Consider the following 23,617-nt stretch of genomic DNA (forward strand, 5'->3'; position numbering starts at 1 on the left):
ATTCAAAAGACAAGCAGTAAATTATTGATTTTGAGATATTTAAGTTATTTACATCACTACCTAGTGAGAGCTAAAACCCTTTTCCATGCTCAGGGGCCAGTGCATGCCTGAGGGGGTTTTGCAGTAAGGATGTCCAGGCAGAGGCTGGGCAGAGAGGAGCCAGCCAGGACCCTCTACAGCTGGGTTCCCTGAAGGACGCGTGGCAAGGGAGGGTCTTGGGAACAATGTAATGACCCAGGAGCCCACAGCTCAGACAGAGATGCTCTGAGGGCATGTCGTGGTTTAACCCCAGCTGGCAACTAAGCACCACACAGGCACTCGCTCAATCCCCCCACCCCAGTGGGATGGGGGAGAGAATTGGAAGGGTGAAAGTCGGAAAACTCATGGGCTGAGATAAGAACAGTTTAATAATTGAAGTAAAATGAAATAGAATAGTAGTAGTAGTAGTAGTAGTAGTAGTAATAATAATAATAATAATAATAATAATACAATAATAATATACAAAAGCAAGTGATACACGACACAATTGCTCACCACCCGCTGACCGATGCCCAGCCCATTCCTGAGTAGCAATCACTGCCCCCCAGCCAGCTCCCCCCAGTTTCTATACTGGGCATGACGCCATACGGTATGGCATAGCCCTTTGGCCAGCCTGGGTCAGCTGTCCTGGCTGTGCCCCCCCCAGCTGCTTGTGCACCGGGCAGAGCACAGGAAGCTGAAAAGTCCTTGACTGGCATAAGCACTACTTAGCAACAACTAAAACATCAGTGTGTTATCAACATTATTCTCATACTAAATCCTAAACACAGCACTATAGCAGCTACTAGGAAGAAAAAAATCAACTCTATCCCAGCTGAAACCAGGACAGGGCGTCATGTTGCTGATTTACAACAGAAGACAAACCCAAATAGGGCCCAACATGAGAGTGTACAACAAGCATCCCAGGCAGATAAAATCAAAGAGGCTTGCCAGAACATGCATGTCATCATTCCTGCCAGGAGAAAACTCTTCAACAGTTCTGGCTCAGGTGATCACACGCAGAAGTTAGCAAGCTTTCCCCTAAATTAAGAACAAAAAGACATTCAGTCATTTCTCGGTTTGGTTTAATCCTTGCCCTCTTTAGAATGGGATGCCTGCTAAGGAATCCCTCCTGGTTCCCTTGCTTTTCTGGGAGATTTGGGAGGTATATTGGGTACAAACTTTAAAAAAAATTTAGTCTATTAAAATTATATTAATATTTTCTAAATGCGACTAAGAGGACACCAGAAAGCAGAAAAACATCTCTTCCCCCCTCCTCTGGGAAAAGGGAACCGACACCCATATTTTTTCAGATTGCAACGAACACACATTTTGAGCAAACCCCCTCCCCAGCCTGGCTCTGCCTCCGCCCCGGCGAGCGAGGCCGCCTGCCGCTATCCATCAAGTTTGTTTGCTTGTTGCTGCTATGGGCAAGCTGTAAATTCGCCTCTTCTCAACCAACCTGCATGCAATGCCGAACTAGTAGCAGTCCCAGGCACTGCCTCTTGCAAAGCACGTGCTCACTTGAGCCCTTCCCTCAACTGCCCCCCTGAAGTAACCAAAGCTCAGAGGAATTTCAGCACATGGCAGCGCCTGCATTTGCAATAAACTTCATTTAACTGCCCTTGCAATACAGTGATGGTGCCCAAGGACACACCACCAAGCATTTGCAGCTTTGGCTGAATTTAAGTGGTAACAGTGACGCAGTGTTTCCATTGCAGTTTCGTCTCTTCAGAGGATTGTGCGTGCTTTAATTCAGATTTTACGGATTTCTTTGAGGTGGCAAGAGGCAAGGGCCAGAAGTGACAAATGACTGTCAGGTGTTCATGTTTCTATTTCTGACAGGGAGAGCTTTAAAGCAACAGAAAAGCAGTGCATGGTGCCTAAAGCTGCACCCAGCAATGGAGGGGCTGAAAGAAATGGCTAACAGCACCTCCGGGAAGGCTCTGCGCCCTCTCATGGAAAGCTATAAATATATCTTGTCACCCCTTATGTACAGCTCCCTCCGTGCTGGGGCTGCTCCTCACTGGAGCCAGGCTGTGGTTCAGCTGCTGCCACACCAAGAACTAGACCTGCCCCCCCATCTACTACGTGAACCTGGCTGTGGCAGCCCTGCTCTACCTCTTCTCTTTGCCCTTGCTCATCATCAACTACACCCTGCAGGACACACGGCCTTTTGGAGAGCTGCTCTGCAGACTGGTGCACTTCTTGTTTTACGCCAGCCTGTACAGCAGCATCCTGCGGCTGACTTGCATCAGTGTCCACCGCTTTCTAGGTGTTTGCTACCCAATCCGCTCCCTACCCTACCAGGCCCAGCACCTGGCTGCTGCTGGCACAGCTACATCCCAGGCACTGATGTTCCTGCAGCTCCTGCCTGCCTTGATCTACGCTCGCACTGGCGTTATCAATAACCACGCTGTCTGCTACGACATGACGAGCCTCGAGAACCTCAGCAGCTACGACCCGCTACGGGACGGCTCTAACTTCATCTGGTTTCCTCTTTCCTTTCCTCATCATTTTAGTCTGCTATTGTCTGATGATGAGAAGCCTCACCCGGCACACTGGAGACACCAACCCCACAGGTAGTGCCGTCCGAGCCAAGTCGATTCAAACCATTCTCCTAATCTGTGGGCTTTTTGCTGCCTGTTTACTGCCATTTCACATCACCTGCAGCATTTACCTCTTCATTCATGTGTACCGGGTAGCTGACTGCCAACTCCCACAGCACTGGAGTTTGCTTTACAAGATCTGGAGGCCACTGGCGAGCCTCCACAGCTGCATCAACCCCCTCCTCTACTTTCTTTCTGCTCAAACAGAGCCAGACTCACTTTGGAGCTGAGACTGCCCAAGGCAGGTCCTCTTGCCAGGCCTGCCATGAACGCAGAGGGGACAGATGCACCCGCAAGACTTGCCCCTTGCTGAGGAAGCACATCCCTGCTGCCCTCTCATAGCGCTGCAGATCCGTTCCACTTCACCGGGTACGAGACTTGGAGAAGAGCCATAAAACTCACCTGCACAACAAAAAAAAAAAGTATAATTACAATTCCCCCAGAGTGAGGGCAAGCTGTAGTGAGGAGGCGATTTTATGAACGATTGAGAGGCAAGTTGTCATCATTTCCTGGGCCAGCTGTGACTAAATAAAGCTGAGAAGCACCCTTTCCAAAAGGCACATCTACTGCTTCTAGTTGTAAAGAGGGCTGTAAGGAAAAATGACAGTGAATAACTGAGGAAGACACCAGAGCAGAGGTAAGCAGTCCTCTCCAGCCATTAGTTAGGTAACAAATTTTTAAAATGCTATGAGTGTACTTCAAAAAGCCACTTCGTGGACAATTACCACCTAGCTACTATTTCCTTGGTGGGGTGCGTCACATCAGCACCTTCGCTAAAGGGTAGCAACCCTTTCTGTTGCTAGCCAGGACTATTCACACCAAATGCACTATGAAGAGAGGCTTTTACCTTACACGTAGTGTATTTCAAAAAAGGAGACAAAGTGATTCTCCACAGCATCTTCAGATGCAGATCATAACAGCAGCAGGAGCCAAAGGTTTCGGGGAGTTCACTAGCCAAGAAGCTGGGGTTTACCTAACATAAGGCAATTAGAAATGTGAACACGCTGTTCACATGGTCACATCTTAATGCCACACGTACTGCACATCCACTGTCACTGCAGTAACGGTCTGGCTCAGAAACCTTCTGTTCTCTCTGCAAAGGCAGCTCAATAAAATAGCTAACCCGCTGCCCAGAGGAATGGGGAACTTCTGATTTCTTCCCTCCCACAATGTCAAACCCCATTACATGTTGTTTAAATGCCATGGGCACCATGGGATAGGAACAAGCTTCGACTATCTGTACAAAACTTCACAGGCAAGAACCTGATAAGGACCTCGGCAAGTACCGTAACAGAAGTATAATTTGAGTAGTTGTTAGAAAGTGCTAATTGCTTCCAAACCCATATTTGAGCTACAGACAACTGTAGACCCATCACTGCCCACAATGTTTGAGTCACAGCCCTTCCTTCAAGCCAGCTCGGAGCAGCAATTATTCAGAGAGGAAGCAAGGTAAGACAACACTGCCAGCTATATGAGACCTAGAAAACACTACAAGAGTAAGAGGAATTGTCTTAAAGGCTGACTACAAATGATTTAGCTGGAATGCTGCCTGACCACATCCACACAAGCATCAGAATAAAAAAAAAAAGCAGAAAAGCAGTCATGATATATGCCTCAGAAGCAGCAGAGACACGGTAGCAGAAAGCAAGCTTAAGAGAGCCAAGAAAATGGGTCCTGTTTGTTCATAACCTCTTCACGATACTCAGCTTGAAGGAACTTGGCAAAAAATCCCCCAAAATATCTGTTTTTCAATTCATCTCTGCAACAGCAGTGGCAGCTTCTCTCAGACGGACAGACCAGATGGCCAGGACATGGTAACTGCTTCAGCTATCCAATTTTACATATGCTGACACAAGCCAGAGCCCAGACTAAACAGACAGAACTACTTTGACTTATTTTATGAACATTTTCTCCTTATTCAAATAAAAGAAAATCCAAACCCTTTACTTCAGATGTTCCAGATCACCTCCATCAGAACTCTGGGCAGAATTGCATTTGCTTTCTTCCCACCTGAGCATGGTTGGTGTAACCACAGGAACAGGGGCAAACTCAACCCAGGAATCCAGATTCAGCCACCCAGTCAGCCAAGGCTGCTTCTGTTCCTTTCTCTACCATTCAGCAGACAGAGCCTTGGCAATGAGACAGAGCAGCTTGAATTTCCAATCTGTTGATTCAAATTCAGCTGAGGTTGGGAAGAAGTGAAATCCACCACTTCCGACAACTGTTTAGCAGGCCGTACAAACTGGTTTCAGCACAGTTCCTCATGGGTAATGACAAACAAAACCATTCCTGCTGTCTTCTCTGGGGCCACCTCAAAGGCAGGCTTCTTGGGAGGTTCAGGATGGAGAAGAGTTCACTACTGTTGCTGTTATCCTCCAGGACCTTGGAAGTTTTATAAGAAGTTTGGTCATAAGTACTATCTTTATGGCACGAATGGTTTTGTTGTTCTTAGTGACCAGTATTTATGAAAAAATCTCAAACATACAAAAACATTTGCATACTTGGAGAACACAAGATCTGAAGCACCACAGTGTCACTTGGGCAGCTACTCCATTACTGAATGTTTGAAAGAGATATTTCATGATGCATATACATGGGAAGTTTAAATATTTACAGAGTATTTCTATGCTTTAAACATTTCCTTTTGAAGAGGTCTGCATGAAACAGCACACTGTGTGTACTTAAGTCTAGGGCTTTCTGGCTTCCCATTTACACCAATGCACATCTGCCCCATCCAACAGAACACAGCGCAAACATATTAGGAATAGAGATTTTCACATTATTCAGAGATGCAGCTTATTTGAACAGCTCTGCTTTGCCTCTTTGCTTGGCCATCGGCACAACAGGAGAAGCAAGAAGAGAGCACCTACAGTGGTAAGATACACAACAGAGTATTAACCAATTTTTGAAATAAGAATGAGAAAGCCTATTGAAACATCCAGCAACAGCCCCTGAAGAAAAGACATGTCAAAGGAGAAAGAAAATAAAAAACCCCACACCCAAAGGAAAGGAACAGAACCACCCAAAAGCCCCAGCAGCTCTGGGAGTCCCCCATGTCTGGGGGTACCCCGTGCGAGCAGAAGTAATAGCAGAGAGATGGATAACACCATTTATATTCTTCATGAGTTACACATCCCTCTGAAATTTGCCCAGATAATTTTAATAAAATACTGTGTTGAACTACTGTTTACTACCATATTTACTAACTCTTCTATAAACATCTCCAGACAAGTGTGCATATCCACCAGCAGAATTTAGTCAGACCACTACAGTCCAGAAGCAGAGCCCAACCCATAAACTTTATATTTAAGAAAAAAGTCAGGAAAGCCTTACTGTACCAACAGCTTCTCAGGGTGGTGGGGGTAGGAGCCATTATGGGAAGCTTTGCAGGGGGGAAAAAAGGCAGTCTTATAAAGATAAGCAGCTTTCGGCTCAAGCCGTTCCAAACTCATTGCAAACAGGACTCACGCAGATATTGCCAAATAACACTCCAGCAGCACGTGCTCAAACAGCCTCACCCGAGCCAAGGCAGGCGGCCCGCTCGCTGCTGTAGCTGCTGGCCTCATCCCTCCCACAACGATCACAACCAGATTTTCTTTATCAAAAAGAAACTGCAATTCAGAATTAAAAAAATCCCTTTTCCCATTTTCTTCTTGATGATCAGTCTGAATCTGTAGATATACATTGAAGCACAAACGCAACAGCGAGACTAATGCAGGGGTGAAGGCAAAAGGGCTGGCAACAGAAAGAAGGAGGCTTCATCCTACCAGAAATTTATTAGAGGAACAGGAGATAAAGGAACAAAAGCCAGATAGCTCCCATGTGCCACATCCACAAGTGAAAAAGCAGGGTAAAGGAAATCAATGGGCTGAAATCCCTCAGAAAGGAAAGTCAAGGGTGTTTGGAGTTGAGCTGACACGGGAAGTTACACTATTTACAGAAGTCCACCACAGTACTTCAGCAAGATACTCGAGGTTACAGAGAATTTAGGAACTGAAAATGAAGTTTCAACAAGACATTAAGTTCACAGTTACTGTCTGTCATGTCACACGCGAAATGCCGACCTACGGGTAACAGCAGAAGAGTTATCTACAACCGTAACATGTCAGAGTTAGAGAAGCAGGTAGCTGAAGGAGATGAAGAGCAGCAACAGAAGAACAAGAATTTAATTCCCCCCCCTCCCCAGGGAGGAAAAAAAAAAAAAAAAAACCAGCATCAACTCATCAGTGAGGGGAGCTGGGGGAAACTTTGCCTTTGGATCCTCAAAGATACACTTCCCCAGAAACTCTTCATATTTCTCAGGGGAAAGCAGTCATGCCTTTTTTTTTTTTTTTTTTTTTAAAAAGGCATATATAAGTCTCAACAACCACCAAGGGCAACAATTCATCATTAAACAGTCAGGTAAGAAAAATAGAGGTGCCAGTATCCATTTAAAGCTTTTATTAAAAAAAGACCCAGAATTCACAAGTCTACAAGGAAAAATAAATCAACTTGCATCAACCATTCTCAGGTTCAGTGTTTGGTTCTCAAAGAGAGCATAGAAAGCACCAATAAAAATTATCACAGGTCAGTGTACTACTCCCCTTCGGCAGTAAGCTCAGCATAGTTCACAACCTGCTACTTTCTTTTCCTAGATTGTTCTTCAGAATACAGAACTATTAAGCAAAATAGTCCTGGCTTCGTCTTTCAAGAAGATGACCTTAGTCTTTCAGGAACATGAAAGAAACGTCCACTGGAAAGTATCTTTAAAAAAAAAAAAAAACAACAACAAAAAAACAAAACAAAACACCTGAAGACCATGAGTTCTAGGTGGTCTGCTTAAATTACTGTAGGCAAAAAAAAAAAAAAAATTACAGGTATAATGTAACATTTTTCTTAAAACAAGTTACTTCCTCTGCAGTAAAGCAATTCATCAAAGGCTCTTAAGCGTTTTGTGGCACACAAGGACTCCCTGCAGTCAGCCAAGGAAAGCCCTTGTGCACCTTATCCTCCACCTGTATAGCAGTTCTTCGTTCGGCGTACCTAGTGCTGCAGAAAGCCAGATGCTCTTGCCTTTTAAAGTAAGACTAGCTTACTTTAGGACTAGTTTGTCCAATCACATAAGTGAGTAAAATACTTACATAAGTAAGTTTTGTTACATGAGTAGCAAAACCAAAGAACAATACACTCTGCAGGAGTTACCAGGAAGCAGCTATTCAGCAACAAGCCTTCCTCTGAAATTATGGGAAAGCGTTAAGTTTCATTATGAAATTGAACAACACTTGCCCCACTGAAAGCCAAACTTCACTTCTTGCATTTAACTCTTTTCATAGTTTTTAGTCACAACCTCTTAAAAATACATCAATTTTCACATTAATCAGGACTTACATGAGGTTTACTGCTAAGCCTGTGACCTAGTATTAAATTCCAGGGCTAGCATTTTTTTAACTGTAACACTGAAATTGTATAGTTTGGTTTCTTCTGAAATATTTGCTTGGACCAAAATAAAAAGGTAGTCTTTACTCACACTTTTCTATAAGAAAAATGAAACAAACCATTTCCAACATGGTAACAAAGCTGTCCAACTTGAGAGGCTAGATAACCCATACCTACATCAAGGCTCATTTCACAGCAATTTGATTACTGAAACAAAGCTTTTACATTTCAGACATCGCTGTGTAGTGAGAAGAGATCAACTCTTAGCTATTCACTCAAGCTACTCACTGAGTATTTTAGACAGGAGGGTGTAATACATAGCTCATGGGTTCAAATAAACAGCCAGATGGTTCTTCATCAGTACCTGTTATTTACCCACGGTGCGGAGGGGGAGCTTAAGCCAAGTATATTCAAAATAGGATCTATGCTTGCAGGAAAGTATGGTGCATCACTCTGCTTTTGCTGTGAGAGTTGTCAGTACTGGAAACAGTTTTGTGTACCAGGAACTTCACTGTGTTTCTGCTTTTGCAAGTGGGGCAAGATGCTATTTCAACACGCTTCTGTGTACCATTGTCGATAAATAGGAAGAGTAATTATCTGGTAGCTGCAAAAAAATAAAATTAAAAAATCATGCATCATAATAAGCCTGCTCCTCAACTTATTTGATCCGCCAGCCATTGATTCATTTTCTTCATTAGATTTTTAATTACCATTGGTGAGACTTCATTTCTGAGAACCAAGCATACATTTAGCATTTTAATCAGAGGTTGATTTGTTGGCTATTTGAAACAATAAGCCGAGTTCTTAAAATAAAAATCTCATTGTTCTATTCTTCATTATTAAAACCCCTACTTTGTTACTAATACCTGAGCGCCTAGTTTGGAGAGGTATTTATTCCTTAAACTAAAGTCATCAGCTTTTGGCCGTAATTTAGCCAAGTCATCTTCATTCTGACGTCTGAGTCTCTCTTGTTCTTCCGCTCTGGAAAAGAAAATTAGTTTAAGATATTTGCACTGAGGAGTGCAAACCCAAGCAACTTTATCTTGTGTATGCAGTTCTATTTTTAATAACTAGAAAAAGCTTGTAATGTTTATAGATGAATACTGGATATCAGATTAAAAGAGATTAAGAGATGTGTATGGATTACTCTAATTCAGTGTAAAGAAAGAGAGAGGCTGTTTTCTGCAGTTTCCTTTTATTTAGATTGCAAGACTTCGGTAGAAAGAAAAACCTTTTGGTTTTCACAGATTACAACATGCTCAGTGGGTTTTTCTAACAATTTTTACTATCTCTTTATTAAACAAGCTTCCACTCCTTAAAATAAAAGATTACAATACAAAAAGAATCAATCGTCAAAAATGCAATTAAAAGACTGCTCAGCAGTCTTTAGAATTAATAGCAGTCTCCTACAAGAGTCAATATTTGACCAGAGCATTGTTGCTCATTTTCCACATAAGTCTTAAAGAGAAGCAGGACCAAACAGAGCTCTAAACACACTTAGCTTAAGACAGTGGTTTGCATTAAGACAGTGACAAAGGTAGTAACAGTGACCCGTTTCTAAGCTCTGTAAGGCAATGAGCCTATTACAGAACATAAAATGCCATTACGTTAAGAAATCTCCACCCCCACCAAAACGGTAGTGCTGCACATAAAGACTAAACATAAAGTGTCTTCTATCTTAAGGTGAACATGTTTGTCTTGGGTTGCAGGGTACCCTCTGCAATGACAGAGCTTAAACACAGTGTAAAACGCTGTAAACCCATTCTGTTCAAATTAAGAGATGATTTGGCATTAGTTAAAACCGGTTACAAAGCATAAAATTTAGGCATTTACTGTAAAATCCCCAGCATGTTTCTTTTCCAAAGAACTACTGTCCAGTGCTGACCACCAAACTAAACAACACTACATTTCTTCAAGTTGACATGATGCTGATCAAATGCTCCCCACTTCTGGATGATATTTGCTATTCAAATTTCTTTTCTGCAAAAAACATTGTAATAAAAATTACTGAAAATATTGTTCTACAACACTATATCCCACAGCATACACTAATACAAAGGCATCTTTCCAGTAAATACTGGAAGTGTTACACACATCCCACATGAGCCGGGCAGATTGAAAAGCAGCTCTGTTTGGACACAGAATTCCTTTGCTCCTGGGTACAAGGAGAGGGAGGGGGGTGTTGCATTTGTATTAAAAACTGGCTGTGACCTTTTGGCTTGAGGATAATACTCATCACAACGAAGATCGCATGCTTGCCAGGTCTGGTGAGGTTTTAGTTTCCTTGAGCTTTCCTCAAGACGGATATGTAAAAAGCCCACAAATTAGGACAAAAAACAAAACCATGTTAAACCCCACAAGTCACCTGGGTAGACCTTGTTGACAGGTGTTTTGGTTTTTTTTCGAGACGAACTTAAATATCATCATATGGACAGTGACACAGTCCAGTTTTAGAGAAGTCCATAAAGTCCATTTATAAGAGATGCCTTGTTAGCAAAGTATTTATCTGGAATGAACTTATACATCTCGCAGCTTATATATATCTGCAGGTGAAATGTAGTTACCCATTAAAAAGTAAAGACTTCCAACAACATTACAGACAAATGAACTTCAAGATCTGAACGGACTCGCTGAGCTGAATTAGGTCAGAACAGAAAGCATTTCAAAAGAAAAATTCTGTGTTGTTCACATACAAGCAGCTTGAATTCTACAGATGTTATCTTGAAAGCTGTGACTTGCTGCATATTGCCTTAGTCTTTCACACGACAAATGTTAAACTATGACTGGAGTCATGAAACACAGGTACCGTGCCCTCTCCGAACAGTTAGCAATTCCAATCTCACCAAAACAAATTCAGATTAGAGGAGCAGAACCTCAAATTTCTCAGACTTGTTCTGCCCTTAAGGAAATTAAACATTTGCTTTAAATATATTTAAAAAAAAAAAAAAATCAATACATTAACCAAGACTTCATCCCCATTGACATTACATTCTCCAAGGCACATATTTTTTATCTTCACAGCACTAATTAGAGCTAGGAAAAGGTAACACAATTTTTGGGTATTGAGACACTACTAGAAGCAGCATCTTCAACAAGGTCATCAGAACAAACTCAGCTGCCCAACCTCAGTCTGATGGACAGACTTTACACTACATCTACTTTAAAAAAGCAGTTTTTCTAGACAGTTAAGTAGATAATGGAGAAGCTGGAGTGAAGGGTCTTTTGTTTTGCCTTAAGGTAACATCTTGTAAGGGACTTTGCCATACAATGCTTTTTCTCTCCTCTTCCCCAATACAAGGCAATTATTTTGAACGTTGTAAGACTAACCCAGTGCTTGACTCCCTTGTACAGCATTCCATACCCATTGAGAGCTTTACCCCTCATTTAGCATTCTCGGATAGCAAACAAAAAAGCAAGTAAACTTTCTACTGTGCAGAGGGGATAAATCCACTGCCACCGAACTCAGGGGCTATCCCAGCAGCAGGTGACCGATACCTTCATGTTTGCTCCAACAACACTCTTAAAAAGCAAGAGTACCTGATGCCAGCTGTTAGGGCAATGCACAGCAATGGACCCTTAACGTGTCACCAATGTTTTGTCAACACCAAGGAACAGAATTCTTTAAGTTATTATTCTGAAGAGTGTCACTATCCTTATTTTCTGTAGAGAGGAAAGCAGGACGTACAAGTCTCCCACAGAATGAAATTTGCCTAATTGGATGAACTGTCAAAATTTGCTTATTTTGACAATTTCTGCCCTAAACCCACCTCAAGCGCTCCATTTCCTTTCAAATGAAGTGGATTCCACTTTATTGAAATGCCCCTGGCCCCATTTTCTTTCTAAAAATGGAAACTTTTCACTGTATTCAATAACATTTATGACACAGATCTGACCACAAACTGAGTTTCACATTAGTGCTGCAATCTAGACACAAGCCACGGTTTTCAGACACATTTAGAAGTCTTAATTCAACTTAAGACAGCAAGAGGAGCAGGCTGAAGCTGAAGGCGAAGTGACTGGAGCGTACTTTCTTCTGAAAGGAGATCTAGCTTTTAATGACATTTAAAAAAATTGGTCCACGCATTACCTGACATTGAACCCAGGTAATGTTTGCTGCTGACTGGGTCGGGTATGCACCATATAAATCAAGCACATTTTTAAATAAACGATACAACATTTTTTAAACATGCTTCAGTTCCACTCAGTTGAAAGGCCACTGAAATAAAGAAAAATAGCAAGGAAGAGTGCCAGGAAAGGACACCTGGTTAACTGCTACTTCCTCTAATTATTCATTCACAGAAGGCAGGAATATGAAATCCTACTACTAACTGCTAAGAAACAAAACAACATTCAATACAAATGGCAGACCTACAAAAAAGAGACTGACTTCAGACAGTAATCTACTTAATTACTTCAGGTTAAACATCTTGTAAGGACACTGTTCTTTATTGTTCTTTATACTTACTCAGTTGCAGCTACTTTTTGCAGTTTTTCCCTCTTCTTTGCAGACCAGTTGAGATCACCACCTGCAACAGAAGTAGTATATACTTTGAGACTTTTAAAATTGGTCTTTTTGTATTTTATCTTTGTCACTACAGAAGTTCTCAGAGCACTTGACAAAAGCAATCAGTGGAGTAGTTTTACAAAAGCAGAAACTGAGGTTTCAGGACAGGACCCAAATTAAGCTCGCAAGCCTGATCCAGTTTTCTGTTGAGTAACAATGAGGTTTCTCTACAACTCACCATAATATCCCATAAAACTAAAGAAAGTGCAAGCAACTTTGAAAGAAACAAATTAATATCCCTTCCAGATGTTTCAGTAGTTACTGCTTCAAAAAACAGTTGAGAAAGAACACTGCTATTTGAAGGAAAGTCTACAGAATTAAGTTTTTATATTTGCAGATACATATATAGTCAAGTTTGATACAGAGTTTAAAAAAAGCTGCAGAGTATCCTACACATTTGTTCAAGTCAGCTGAAGGGATAGGTACCACTGCCCTGCTGCTGAGATTTAACATCACAGCAAGGTTTAGGGAATTACACACTACGGCATCTACAAAGATCATGTTACAAGGACAGGTCTCATCAAGAGAGGATGATAAAAACAAATAGCAAGAGAAGCTGAAAACACTTACCTGTGAGGCGATTCACAAAATACAGCATGACTACAGCTATTAGTGACACTAAAAAAAAAAAAAAGGAACAGTTTTAGCTGACAATAAATTTACGACAGAAGAACAGCCTTAACATACAACTCGGCAACAACTAAGATTTTTCATGATAGTCATAACTGAGGGGAGATTTTTGCCAGCAGCATCTCTTAATTGCTTTTGAAAATTCCACTATGCTTATAAGCAGCATGGTAACTCAGAAAAGGTTCTTTTAGTTTTAGTTATATTAATAACAGCTCTCATAAACATAGCCTTTAAGAGTATCATTCACCTACCCTTTTACTCACTCTTCATTTTTTCCAAAACACTGAAACTACTTACACTAAATTGCTTCAAGAAAACCACATACACTATACTTGGTTTGAGTTACTTTCAACATTGCCCAAGTTGAAACCTTTAACTGTAAGAAAGGAGTTATTACTGTTTACAGGAAATATTAACAAAAAAGCCTAATAAAGCTTCCTGAATGTCCAGAATCCATTTTCAATGTTTTTAATACTTACAGCAAACACAAGCACTGAAGAAGACTTCAAGAAACAAGTATCCTCTTGTGTCCAGAATCATCCCAGCTGCTATAGCAATAATTGCCAGACCAAGATTCTGGATAGACTGCATACTAACACATAAACAAAGGATTACCACTGTGTAAATTCATTTTTAAAGAAAACATCATTAGTGGCACTGAACAAACAATGAGATTAACTTCACCCCATTTGTCATGACATGTTACGTCATGACTCCACATTTTTGCAGAAGTTTCTAAGCATCTACCACAGCCACACACTCTATCACACATACACATCCTGAAACTACACAAGACTTCCTCCTACACTGAACTTGGAGGAATTATTAACCATTCACGTGTTAGAATTGCTTGATATTCAGTGGTGCAATATTATCAGGACATGGTTACTGTAGAGCAGCATAAGCAGAGAGATTAAGTACTTACAAGCCATAAGCAGTTCCCAGCTGGTGCTCTGGAACAACAAAGGCCACCATGGGCCACAGGGCACAGGCAAGCAATGAGTAGGCCACTCCTAGCAAACACTGGTGAAATAAATGAGAACAAGTAAACAGATGTTAGATGACACATGATGCTGTAGATGATACACATTTTTGCTGTAAAGTTCTAATGAATGAACATATTGGTTTTCCCCTTCTCCCAAAAAGGAAGAAAAAAAGAGCTAAAGTAACACTTTTCGCAATACTGTTCTAAATAAATATGCACAATTAGAAGGAGAGAGAACTTTTTCCAGGAGTGACTCACAAACTAAACCCCATCTAATTAGCATTAAGTAAAGAGCCTGACTTGAATAGCCAGAGGAAAAGACCAATGTTGCAACTCACCAGAAAAATGCCTGAAAAACAAGGACCCTATTTTTAACCCTGATACACTGACGAGCACCATATTTAAGCCTGTAATCCTTAGTTCAAAAGCAATTTCTCAGGGAATCTGCCCTAGGAAGGGGAAAAAATCAATAACGAAGATTTTTATTGAGGTTTACCACTATCCAATACAGCACATTAGAGACAGTTTAAAATCATTGACAGTGGTTTAATTATATGATAGTAATAAGCTTCAGAACTACACCAAAAGAACAAGTTTTAGGAGAAAAGTGAGCACCTAGCACAGTAATCTAGCAATAGCTAGTGTAAGGAGCGTCCATGAAGCACGAGAGCAGACCTCTGCAACGGAGCACCGCCGAAGCGCATCTACTGTGATGAATTAAGGCATTCTCTGAAGGGACAAGGAATTGCTACTCCATAGAGCCCTCCAGTCTAATCCCATCCTTCCTTTTCCACTAAACAACTATAAAATTACTGCTACAGACAGCAACCAATCTTTTCCACCTCAAAACACACATGTAACTACTGCCTCCCTCCACAAAACACCAAAGCCTGAAGTGTTATCTTTAGGCTGCAAATAGCTCATGTTCGTTTTGCCTGTATTACGCATTCCTTGCTTTTTCATAGTCTTTTAAACTCAGTTTCACATAGTATATCCTTCTTAAAGTCAGGGATATCAAAATACATTTTGAGGACTACCTAAACAGTCAGAACACTGGCAATTTATGCAGAATAATTCAATAATTCATCATCAACTCCATTTCTTATTTTATCATACTTAGCTGTAAGTCTCAGAGAATTAGTTACCATTGCTATCCAGGGGTTCCAGAAGGTAAAAGCCAACATAATATGAGAAGCAAGTGTAGTTATTACAGCACATAAAACCCAGATGATATTCTTTCCGAGTTTATCCACCAGGAGTCCAAAGACTGGGGACATGGGTGCCGATATGATATACACAATACTACAAAAGAATAAAAATAAGAGAACTGAACACCAGCTAGCCATGGCCAGCTTTAGGTGTTACACAACACAAGTGACTCCAGACAAAAGACCACATTCCCTTGTTACCTGTGAGGCCATAAGTAAAACCACACAAAAAAACCCCCAAACAACAGACTCCAGAACTCAAAATTCCCAAAAGGTCTGAGGATATGAAAATATTTGACATCCAAGGAAACAGTGACACACTCAGAGCTCTTGGAATCATATACCAGCAAGTGTTTTGTTGGTGGTGGTTTGTATTTGTTTGGTTTTTTGCCACATCACAAATTCATCTTCAAACTAGGAAAATTCAGTTCATTTAGTGCTGCTGTTAAACTGTTTCTATCACTCAGAAGGGAATCACCGAATACCAAAGTAATACCCTTCAGACAGAACCTTTTCTTTCTGATTCCTCAATGTGAACATCTAAGACATTTTTATTTAAACGAATACCCACACCCCCCAGTTATTCCTTGGGCCATGTGAAATCTATTTGTCCACTTAAATGCAAGTCACCACCTGCAACAGTAGATCCCAAACTTCCTCCCACATGGCAAGAGCCCAAAGATACATACATCCCCTAGAACACAGGAGTAGTGCATTTACTTGTTAAATCAACCACAATTTACCTGTTAATTGCACTTGCTTCTTGAGATGAGAAATTGAATTTCTCAATAAAGAAAACCCTAAAAAAACAAACCAAACCAGATTTAGAAAAATGCACACTTGTATGACATGAAAGAAAAATTAAGTTAGACAAAGTAAAGACACAACAACCTAGTTTACAGAAAACTTTTAAATATGGCTATATAGCTTTGACATAAACATCCCATCACATATCCTCATTTATAATGCATTTAGGAGCTTATTATCAGACTCTACAAATTTTTTTCTAAGGACTGTTCATATTACACTTTGGGGAAAACATCCAAAGTACATAACCAAAACATAACCCAATAATACTCACTCAACATAAAACATGCATTGAGCTCAAGAGATCTGTTTCTAATGCCAAGTATATTCAAAACACATTTGATTGAGCTATTAGATCAAGTCATATGGTTCAAAAGGGAAACCTACATCAACACTTCAAGTTTCAACTGGATATATATACCAGAGTCAGCACAGTAAGAGAACTTCAGTCCAAAGTTGTAACTACACTTAAGCCCCCACCTCGCACTCAGTCAATAGCTTATGAGTATGGAAGCAATTCTACGTGACAGTTGTCCACAGGTTTCCACACCAAAACTCAGACCACGCTTTAAATCTGTATCAAGTTTTAATCAGGAAATGGGGCATGCATTATGCTTTTGAGTTCTGACAACTCAGCCTATGTTAAGCAATGGTATTTCCCAGAAAGCTCAGCAGATAAGGAAAATATAAGAGTTTTGTATCAGAAGTATAGCGAACAACACCACAGAAGAAATGACAAACCACAGCACAGACTTGCTGGGAGACCAGTGGTTCTGTAGCCATCTGTGTTTCTTAAATGTTAGCCTGCACCTCTCCCTTTGTAAGTAGTTAAAACCCTGGCCAAATTCAAGGGGAACAGCTACATAAGCGAGAGACACTTACTTTCCAAGTCCAATGAAAGGAAAAACCGCTGCATAGTAACAGACACAGATTACAAATATAAGCCACAAGGACAAAGAGAAGTCCTTCACATCGGTTAGCTTAATCACTTCACCTGGAGTAGGGCAAGAGACAATATTGTTTCAGTCAGTATAGGCACATGTGAAATTCATCCACACTGAATAAACATTAAGGTGATCAGAAGTCACTACTAAAGTATATATTCCTGCCACTATCTACTCTCTTGTTTAAAGTTTACACAGTGAGAGTCGGTTAAGAATATACAGGTCCTAAATCAACAGTCCCAAAGTCAAGAACAAATTGTTTCTGCCACATTAAGCTGGATGTACAAGTTCTCTAAAGCCTCTGAAAGTCTTATGCAGGAGAATTAAATACAAACCACTTTTTCAAGGAAATGTTTAATCCACTAGCAAAATTAGTGTCTGAAGCCTCATGTTACATGCTGTTACTTGGGTCTCAAATTTAGTTTATTTTTAATTGGTCTAAATTCCCCCCACATGGAAAAGTCAAAACACCACACACTGATGGAGAAGAGCTGCATGTTTCTGCACACCTATTAAAGGAAATAAGACCAATTTCAACAACAAAAAAAAAACCTGTGGCAATGGCACAGATCAAATTGGTGTGAACTGGGATTTGATCTCCATCTCCACATGCTTTATAAATAAAGCAGATGACAGTGCATCTGCCTGTAAACTGGTGTTTAAAACTGTAAAACTTCCTACCAATATAAAAATGAACTAAAAATTATGATTAAAGCTATAACTGTGAAAAAGATGTTAAGCAGCAGCCACTAAATTACATAAAACATAAATGTGCAGTTTAACTGGAAGGGTCTGTTCCAGAATGAAAGAATGAAGCCCAAGGCAGGTTCAGCCACACCACTCACCCGTTTTCCCTTGCTCTTTACAAAGGAGCTTCTCTGCTCTCTTGTCCAGATAAGCGAGGATTAATGCACAGGTCAGCGAAAAGAGACACGTTATGCCACCTGCAAGAAGGCAATGTGACATGTTTAGTTGTTGACTCAAGTAGTAACTTGGCTTTTAAGCACAACTAATGTAGCATACCTTTACATACCCAATACAAACTAATTTTAACACCAGCTTGTCTTATACATAAGACTCAATAGCTGTACAACTCAGAGTAAGGTTTAAATACTGAAGCCTGCCACATGAGAGACACCGGCCTTGAACTAGAGTACAAACATGTAGCTACATCTATTTTATTTAAAACATTACCACCACTCCCACTCAGCACAGCCAAGCTCATTATCTGTACCTCATAACAGAAACAAAGCCTGGGCCTTGTTACCAACACCAGGGCCTTAATACCCATGGCTCTGAAGGAAAGCAACACAGATCCAAAGGTGTAAAAGTGAAATTCCCACTACATCAGACAACTACACGCAAGCTTTGACATGATAGCCCTCAGAAAATTTTTCAAGTCTGTCCTTTGCTCAAAGTACGTTAAATGTTTCATCTCCATAAGATACAAACTTGAATTTGTCAACCACAAAAATCACACAGCATTTTATCAGATGCAGTAATCATACACTCTGCATAAGAACATTAGCCATTAATACAAATAGTATTTGAATTACTCTTCCTAGTCTCAAATACATTCACCCTACTTTCAAGTTAGTAAGAAATCATTAACACGTATGCATGCTGTTCAAATTCAGAAGCCTACAATAGCAAGTGACATCAACTCAAAATATTACTGACCTATCATAAGAGTCAACCCAAGAGTACTGGGACCAGTATACCCCAGAAGATCTTGAACTCTAGAGTATATCCATCCCATGATATTCATGTTCACTGTGCTCCCCTAGGCAGAACAGACTCATGTGAAGAATAATGTATTTCACAATTATATGAATTCAAAAGGACATTAGGCAGACTGCTTATTGAACAGCGTTTAAAACAAACAGGTGAGATGCTACACAGGGAACATAAATCACCAGCAACAATGACAGAATTACTCCCTGTTGGTTTGGTCAGTGTTTGTAATAAATTAACCATTGCAACAATAACATACCATCACAAACTGAAATTTTATACAACTCTAACAGCGTTTCAACTGAGACATTAGAAGGGCCATAGAATCTGTATCATACACTACATTAGTTCATAAACTGAGTTGAATTTAATACCACAAGTTAAAGCAAACAGGATTCTGACCCGAGAGACATCAGGAAGAAGCACATTTTTTTTCCCCCTTCTCCCCCTAGAGAAGGGATCCATGGCTGCAATCCCAAGGCTAACAACAGACAGTTAATTACAGTTCAGCTGAGGTGAGGCAACTGCTAATTAGCAACAGCCTGAACATCAGCCCAGACTCAGCTGTGACCAGCTAGTGCTCTTTTACCAAGGTAAATACCTGCTGTGGTTTAGGACACCACAGGCTGCTGAAGAGGACCTCTAACAGGAGAGGCATGTCTCCACTCTCTTCATTTACAGCCTGGTGTATTAGTGTAAACCCACCTCTAGCAGCAGTTTTAAGTGATTATATCAAACCAAAACAGCACAGCTGAGATGCAGTTAAACAGTTGCTATCAGAACCAGCAATAGGGACAAAAACATCTTACAACAGCAGATAAGGATGGCAGTTCTTAAAGTAGCCATCCCAATTCATTTATCAGAGCCTGCACTTAGTCCCCAAGCCACAAGCTACACTCAGATAAACCAGCATTTTATGATATGCCAAGAATCAATTAGTCCGATGAAATGTAGCACTGTGACTGTCCCACCCAGTGATCTACACTAATAACACCACCAGGCTTCTTTAGAAGTTTGACAAGTTCTAAGAAATCTTATTAACCCATTTCTTTGTGTATCCTTTGTCTACTTACCTCAAATTTTTAGCATGTTAAATTTAAATTTCACATCCATTTTTAACTAAAACTCCCTAGGGAGCATTAGAAATCCTGTTTTCCACCTCTCTCACCACCAAGACAAGCCACACACCTTAAAGTCTATGAATTAAAGCTATTCAGTTTTACACTTACAATTCTGGCCATGCTTAGCTGTAATCCAAACACAAGATTTAACTCCTTGCCTTTAAACCAGCTGACTGCATATGTGTTTTGTGCCACTGCTAAGGACTCTCCACCTATTCTAAAAAAGAAGGAAAGCACAAAAGAAAACACATTAATTGTAACATGCAAAGCAACAAGGAAGCAATCCATCAGTTGCTGGCAATACCAAGATAACAGTATTTAAGAGAAATTTATCTGAGTACATGTAGATCTAATGCATATATACAAGGCAACAGAAGTCTTAAAGACAATTAAAAAAGAGAATTGCAGTGTCTTAGGAATAATTAAGAGTACAAGGTATCTTAAGTAGTCTAGGAGCAATTATAATTGCCTTTGGTCATTTATAGAAATTAAATCAAGGGGGAGCAGCTTCTCATTTCTCTTCTGCATTAACGAACCAAGTGGTACAGATCCTGACCCAAATGAAACGAAAAGCAGGCATCTTACTTGAAATCAGAATTTAATGGAGTCATCTCCCACCCCCCAGTACAGTCGGTCAGATTTTCTAACATATTTATGCTGTGGCGCATTCACAACTTGGAGGTATTTCTTCCGACATTTGCTCTCATTTTTTGCCACCACAGGAGCCCTGTTGTATTTGTTGTTGCTAAGAATTCTTTCTACTCAGGAAAGTAAGAATAAAGAGTAAAGGAGGACTAACACAGTTCTATCAGCTTACTGAATGTCTTTATTTGGGTAGTTTCATAATTTCTAAATTCAATAAGAACTGCAAAGTCCTCTTTTTTGTTTTCTAACTAAGTTAGACTGGGAATGCAACTGAAGATCTTGCATGCTTCAACTTTATAGATACCTCAAAATCCAACAATTTTGTCTCTGAGTGTAAACATGGCAGCAGTTTTCTAGGGCACAGAAAGACAGTCCTTACTTCAGAGAGCACATGCTATGCTCTTTTAGACTTACCCAAATATAAATCTGCCCATGTCCATCAGCCAGAAAGTATTAAGTAGTGCTCCCAAAGCAAAAATTATCTGCCAAATAAACATTTAAGGAAAGATTATAATTTTACATTTGAAGCATGGAACAAACTAGAACCATCTCAAAACAGAAACAAAAATGCTTTTCCTTTCCCAGACCTGCAGAAATACTTCACACTCGCTTCCTACTCCAGCTTTTTGCCTTCGCTCCCCCTGCATCCCTCATTCATCATCCTGCTGGCTACACAATATCCAACCAGGCCCACCCTGAAACTGCACACAGATAACACCTCTAGAGGCTCAAGCCACGCTTCACCTTTACCATCACACCCTACCCAAATATACCTACACAGTAGTTTCACATCAAATGGATAAAACGTTTGGTTCCTTCACATTCTTATTTCACTCATCTTTCAAGGTCCTCTGTTCCCATTTACCTCATCTGTTCCCAACTGCCCCAATAAAATTCAGGGTTCTCCCATTTCAGTTCTCTTCACCTGCTTACTCCCATCTGAAATACACGCTACTACACAAGAAGCCATTTGGGCTTTTTTCCCCACCCCTGGTAGAGAAGCTTCAGACACGTATCATCCTTCACTCTCTCATTTGCGCTTACCTGCCCGACACAAACAAATATACTAAATATTATAGTGCCAAACCTGTAAGAAAAATAAAATCGGTTAATGCATAGCTAGAATCTTTTTTTCCTATAAAACACGATATTTGACCTACAGCAAGGACACAAGGGGAGGTTGATATGCAATAAAAGGTCTCCAATAAATGCTACAGCTTGACAGCTTCCTTAAAAAAAAGGTAGTACAGGCTAGCATTTTTGAAGCCACTCTATTTAAGCCATAAAGGGAAGGAAGCTCATTTATACCAGTGGAAATTCCTAAATCATGTGAAAAAGAGTTTGAAAAAGCATATTATAATTTGAAAAAACTTCATATTATAAAGCCTGTACTTCACATGCACTTTAAGTCTACCATCCAGCGAACATGAGTGACACTAACATCACACTTACCGTATTCCAAAAACTCTGTCTATCAAAAAACCTCCAAAGAAGCAAAGAACCACGTTGGGCCAGGAATACCAGGCATAGAGTGCCATGAACTGAGCTGTGTTCACCTTCATATCCTACGTAAAGAAAGGGGGAATTAAAAAAAGTAATTACTCCTAAGGTAATTACAGGGACACAGAATAAGTATCCAAATAGAACTACTCAGAAGCAAGCACACTTTCTGGCCTGGCCACTGCCCGTACTCCCTGGCCTCCGTAACCCCGTTCCCGCCTCCGGCGGCTACTCACCCGTTGAACCTGCGTTTGGAGAGCCGCCGGGTTGTCGTAGCAGAAGTAGCTGCCTGCAAGGAGAAGGGGACGCCTCAGAGCTCTGCCCTCGGCCCCCCGCCATTGCCGCCTGAGGCCCCAGCACCCCCGCCCGCCGCCGCCACCCACCGAAGCCCAGGAAGCACATGAGCGCCAGGACGAGGAGGCGGTGGGGCAAGCGCCGCGGATCGCAGACGGCGGGCAGGGCCCGGGGGGCCCCCACAGCACCAGCACCGCCACCGCCATCATCGCCGCCGGGGGAGCCCAGCAGCGCCCGCTCCTCCTCCGCCATCGCTGCCGCCGTCACGTGAGCGACCGGCGCATCACGTGATCTCCCCTCACGTGAGCGCGGCGGGCCCGGCCCACAATGCGCCGCGGCGGGTTGCTGTGGCAGCGGGGCGCGCGGGCGGCCGTGGCGGCGGGCCCGAACCCGCGTCCGGCCTGCCGCCTCTGAGAGAAGTGAGGAAGGCGCTCCCATGGGACGTGTAGGACCCCGAGCGTGGGATACTGCAACTCATGGGGCTTCCGAGTTAAAACAGGAACGTAACAGTGGCAGAAAAAAACTTTAAAATCCCCCTGAAACGTACCCCTCAACTGACCTCATGGCAAGGTGAGGGCATGAGCTACATAAAGCGTGCCCAGCGCTGCAGCAGTGACAGAACTGTGTGGCAGGCACACACCTGGCAGCATGTTATTTCAGGTTTTAGCACCTATAGCCTGTTCTGTTTAAAGGGATTTTAAAGGCAGGCCTGTCGTGGTCAAATGGAGAGCGAGCTCCACGGAGGAAAGGTGCCTCTCTTGCCTCCGGTTGATTTAAAATGTAAAACCCAAGAGGTACATCTGCTTCTCCGGCAGGCAGGTTTGCCCAGCCCACCTGCTCGCTGCCTGGCGCTGGAGGTGCCAAGGAGCAACCGCAGCCAGCGCTTCAGCCCTGATGGGGCCCTGCCTCCTCCCCTGCTTTGCCAGCCCTTCTCCTCGCGTCGCTAGGCTTCATTTTTTTATTTTAGTATTTTGCTTGAGACGTTCAAGAGGAATAAACCTGTCATAAGCACTAGCAAACTAAAAAAAAAAGCTTGAAGTGTAGACTGCACTAGGCCCTACAATAAGCATGCAGGGAAATGCAAAAGGTTGTAAAATTGCTCTGTTATCCTCCTTTGGGTTATTAAAGTCATTTTACTTGAGC

The 23,617-nt window shown here is 41.5% G+C and overlaps 1 protein-coding gene across 6 annotated transcripts; it reads right to left on the bottom strand.

Annotated features, from left to right (window-relative positions):
- Positions 1 to 467: 467 nt before the first annotated feature.
- MFSD1 (major facilitator superfamily domain containing 1) lies at positions 468 to 22,738 on the bottom strand. Of its 6 annotated transcripts, XR_014228987.1 has the most exons (19): positions 22,564 to 22,738; positions 22,417 to 22,469; positions 22,133 to 22,245; positions 21,725 to 21,767; positions 21,095 to 21,162; positions 20,144 to 20,252; positions 18,861 to 18,963; positions 18,026 to 18,124; positions 17,119 to 17,230; positions 16,173 to 16,229; positions 15,367 to 15,523; positions 14,162 to 14,259; positions 13,716 to 13,828; positions 13,177 to 13,224; positions 12,508 to 12,568; positions 8,909 to 9,023; positions 8,407 to 8,646; positions 2,847 to 3,029; positions 468 to 1,059 (listed from the first exon to the last, which is right to left on the bottom strand). XR_014228987.1 is itself a non-coding variant. In XM_082319721.1 (17 exons), the coding sequence occupies exons 1-17, from the start codon at positions 22,724 to 22,726 to the stop codon at positions 8,587 to 8,589; spliced, it is 1,572 nt and encodes a 523-aa protein (XP_082175847.1). In that variant the 5' UTR covers positions 22,727 to 22,738; the 3' UTR covers positions 7,059 to 8,586. The 6 variants fall into 6 exon arrangements, 3 of the variants coding, with proteins under 3 accessions (XP_082175847.1, XP_082175849.1, XP_082175848.1); XR_014228988.1 differs by lacking the exon at positions 2,847 to 3,029 and having other exon boundaries at positions 470 to 1,059; XR_014228989.1 differs by lacking the exons at positions 468 to 1,059; positions 2,847 to 3,029 and adding an exon at positions 7,059 to 7,370.
- Between the last annotated feature and the right edge of the window lie 879 nt (positions 22,739 to 23,617).

This window comes from Platalea leucorodia (assembly GCF_965183815.1).
Source record: "Platalea leucorodia genome assembly, chromosome: 8".
Taxonomy (NCBI): domain Eukaryota; kingdom Metazoa; phylum Chordata; class Aves; order Pelecaniformes; family Threskiornithidae; genus Platalea; species Platalea leucorodia.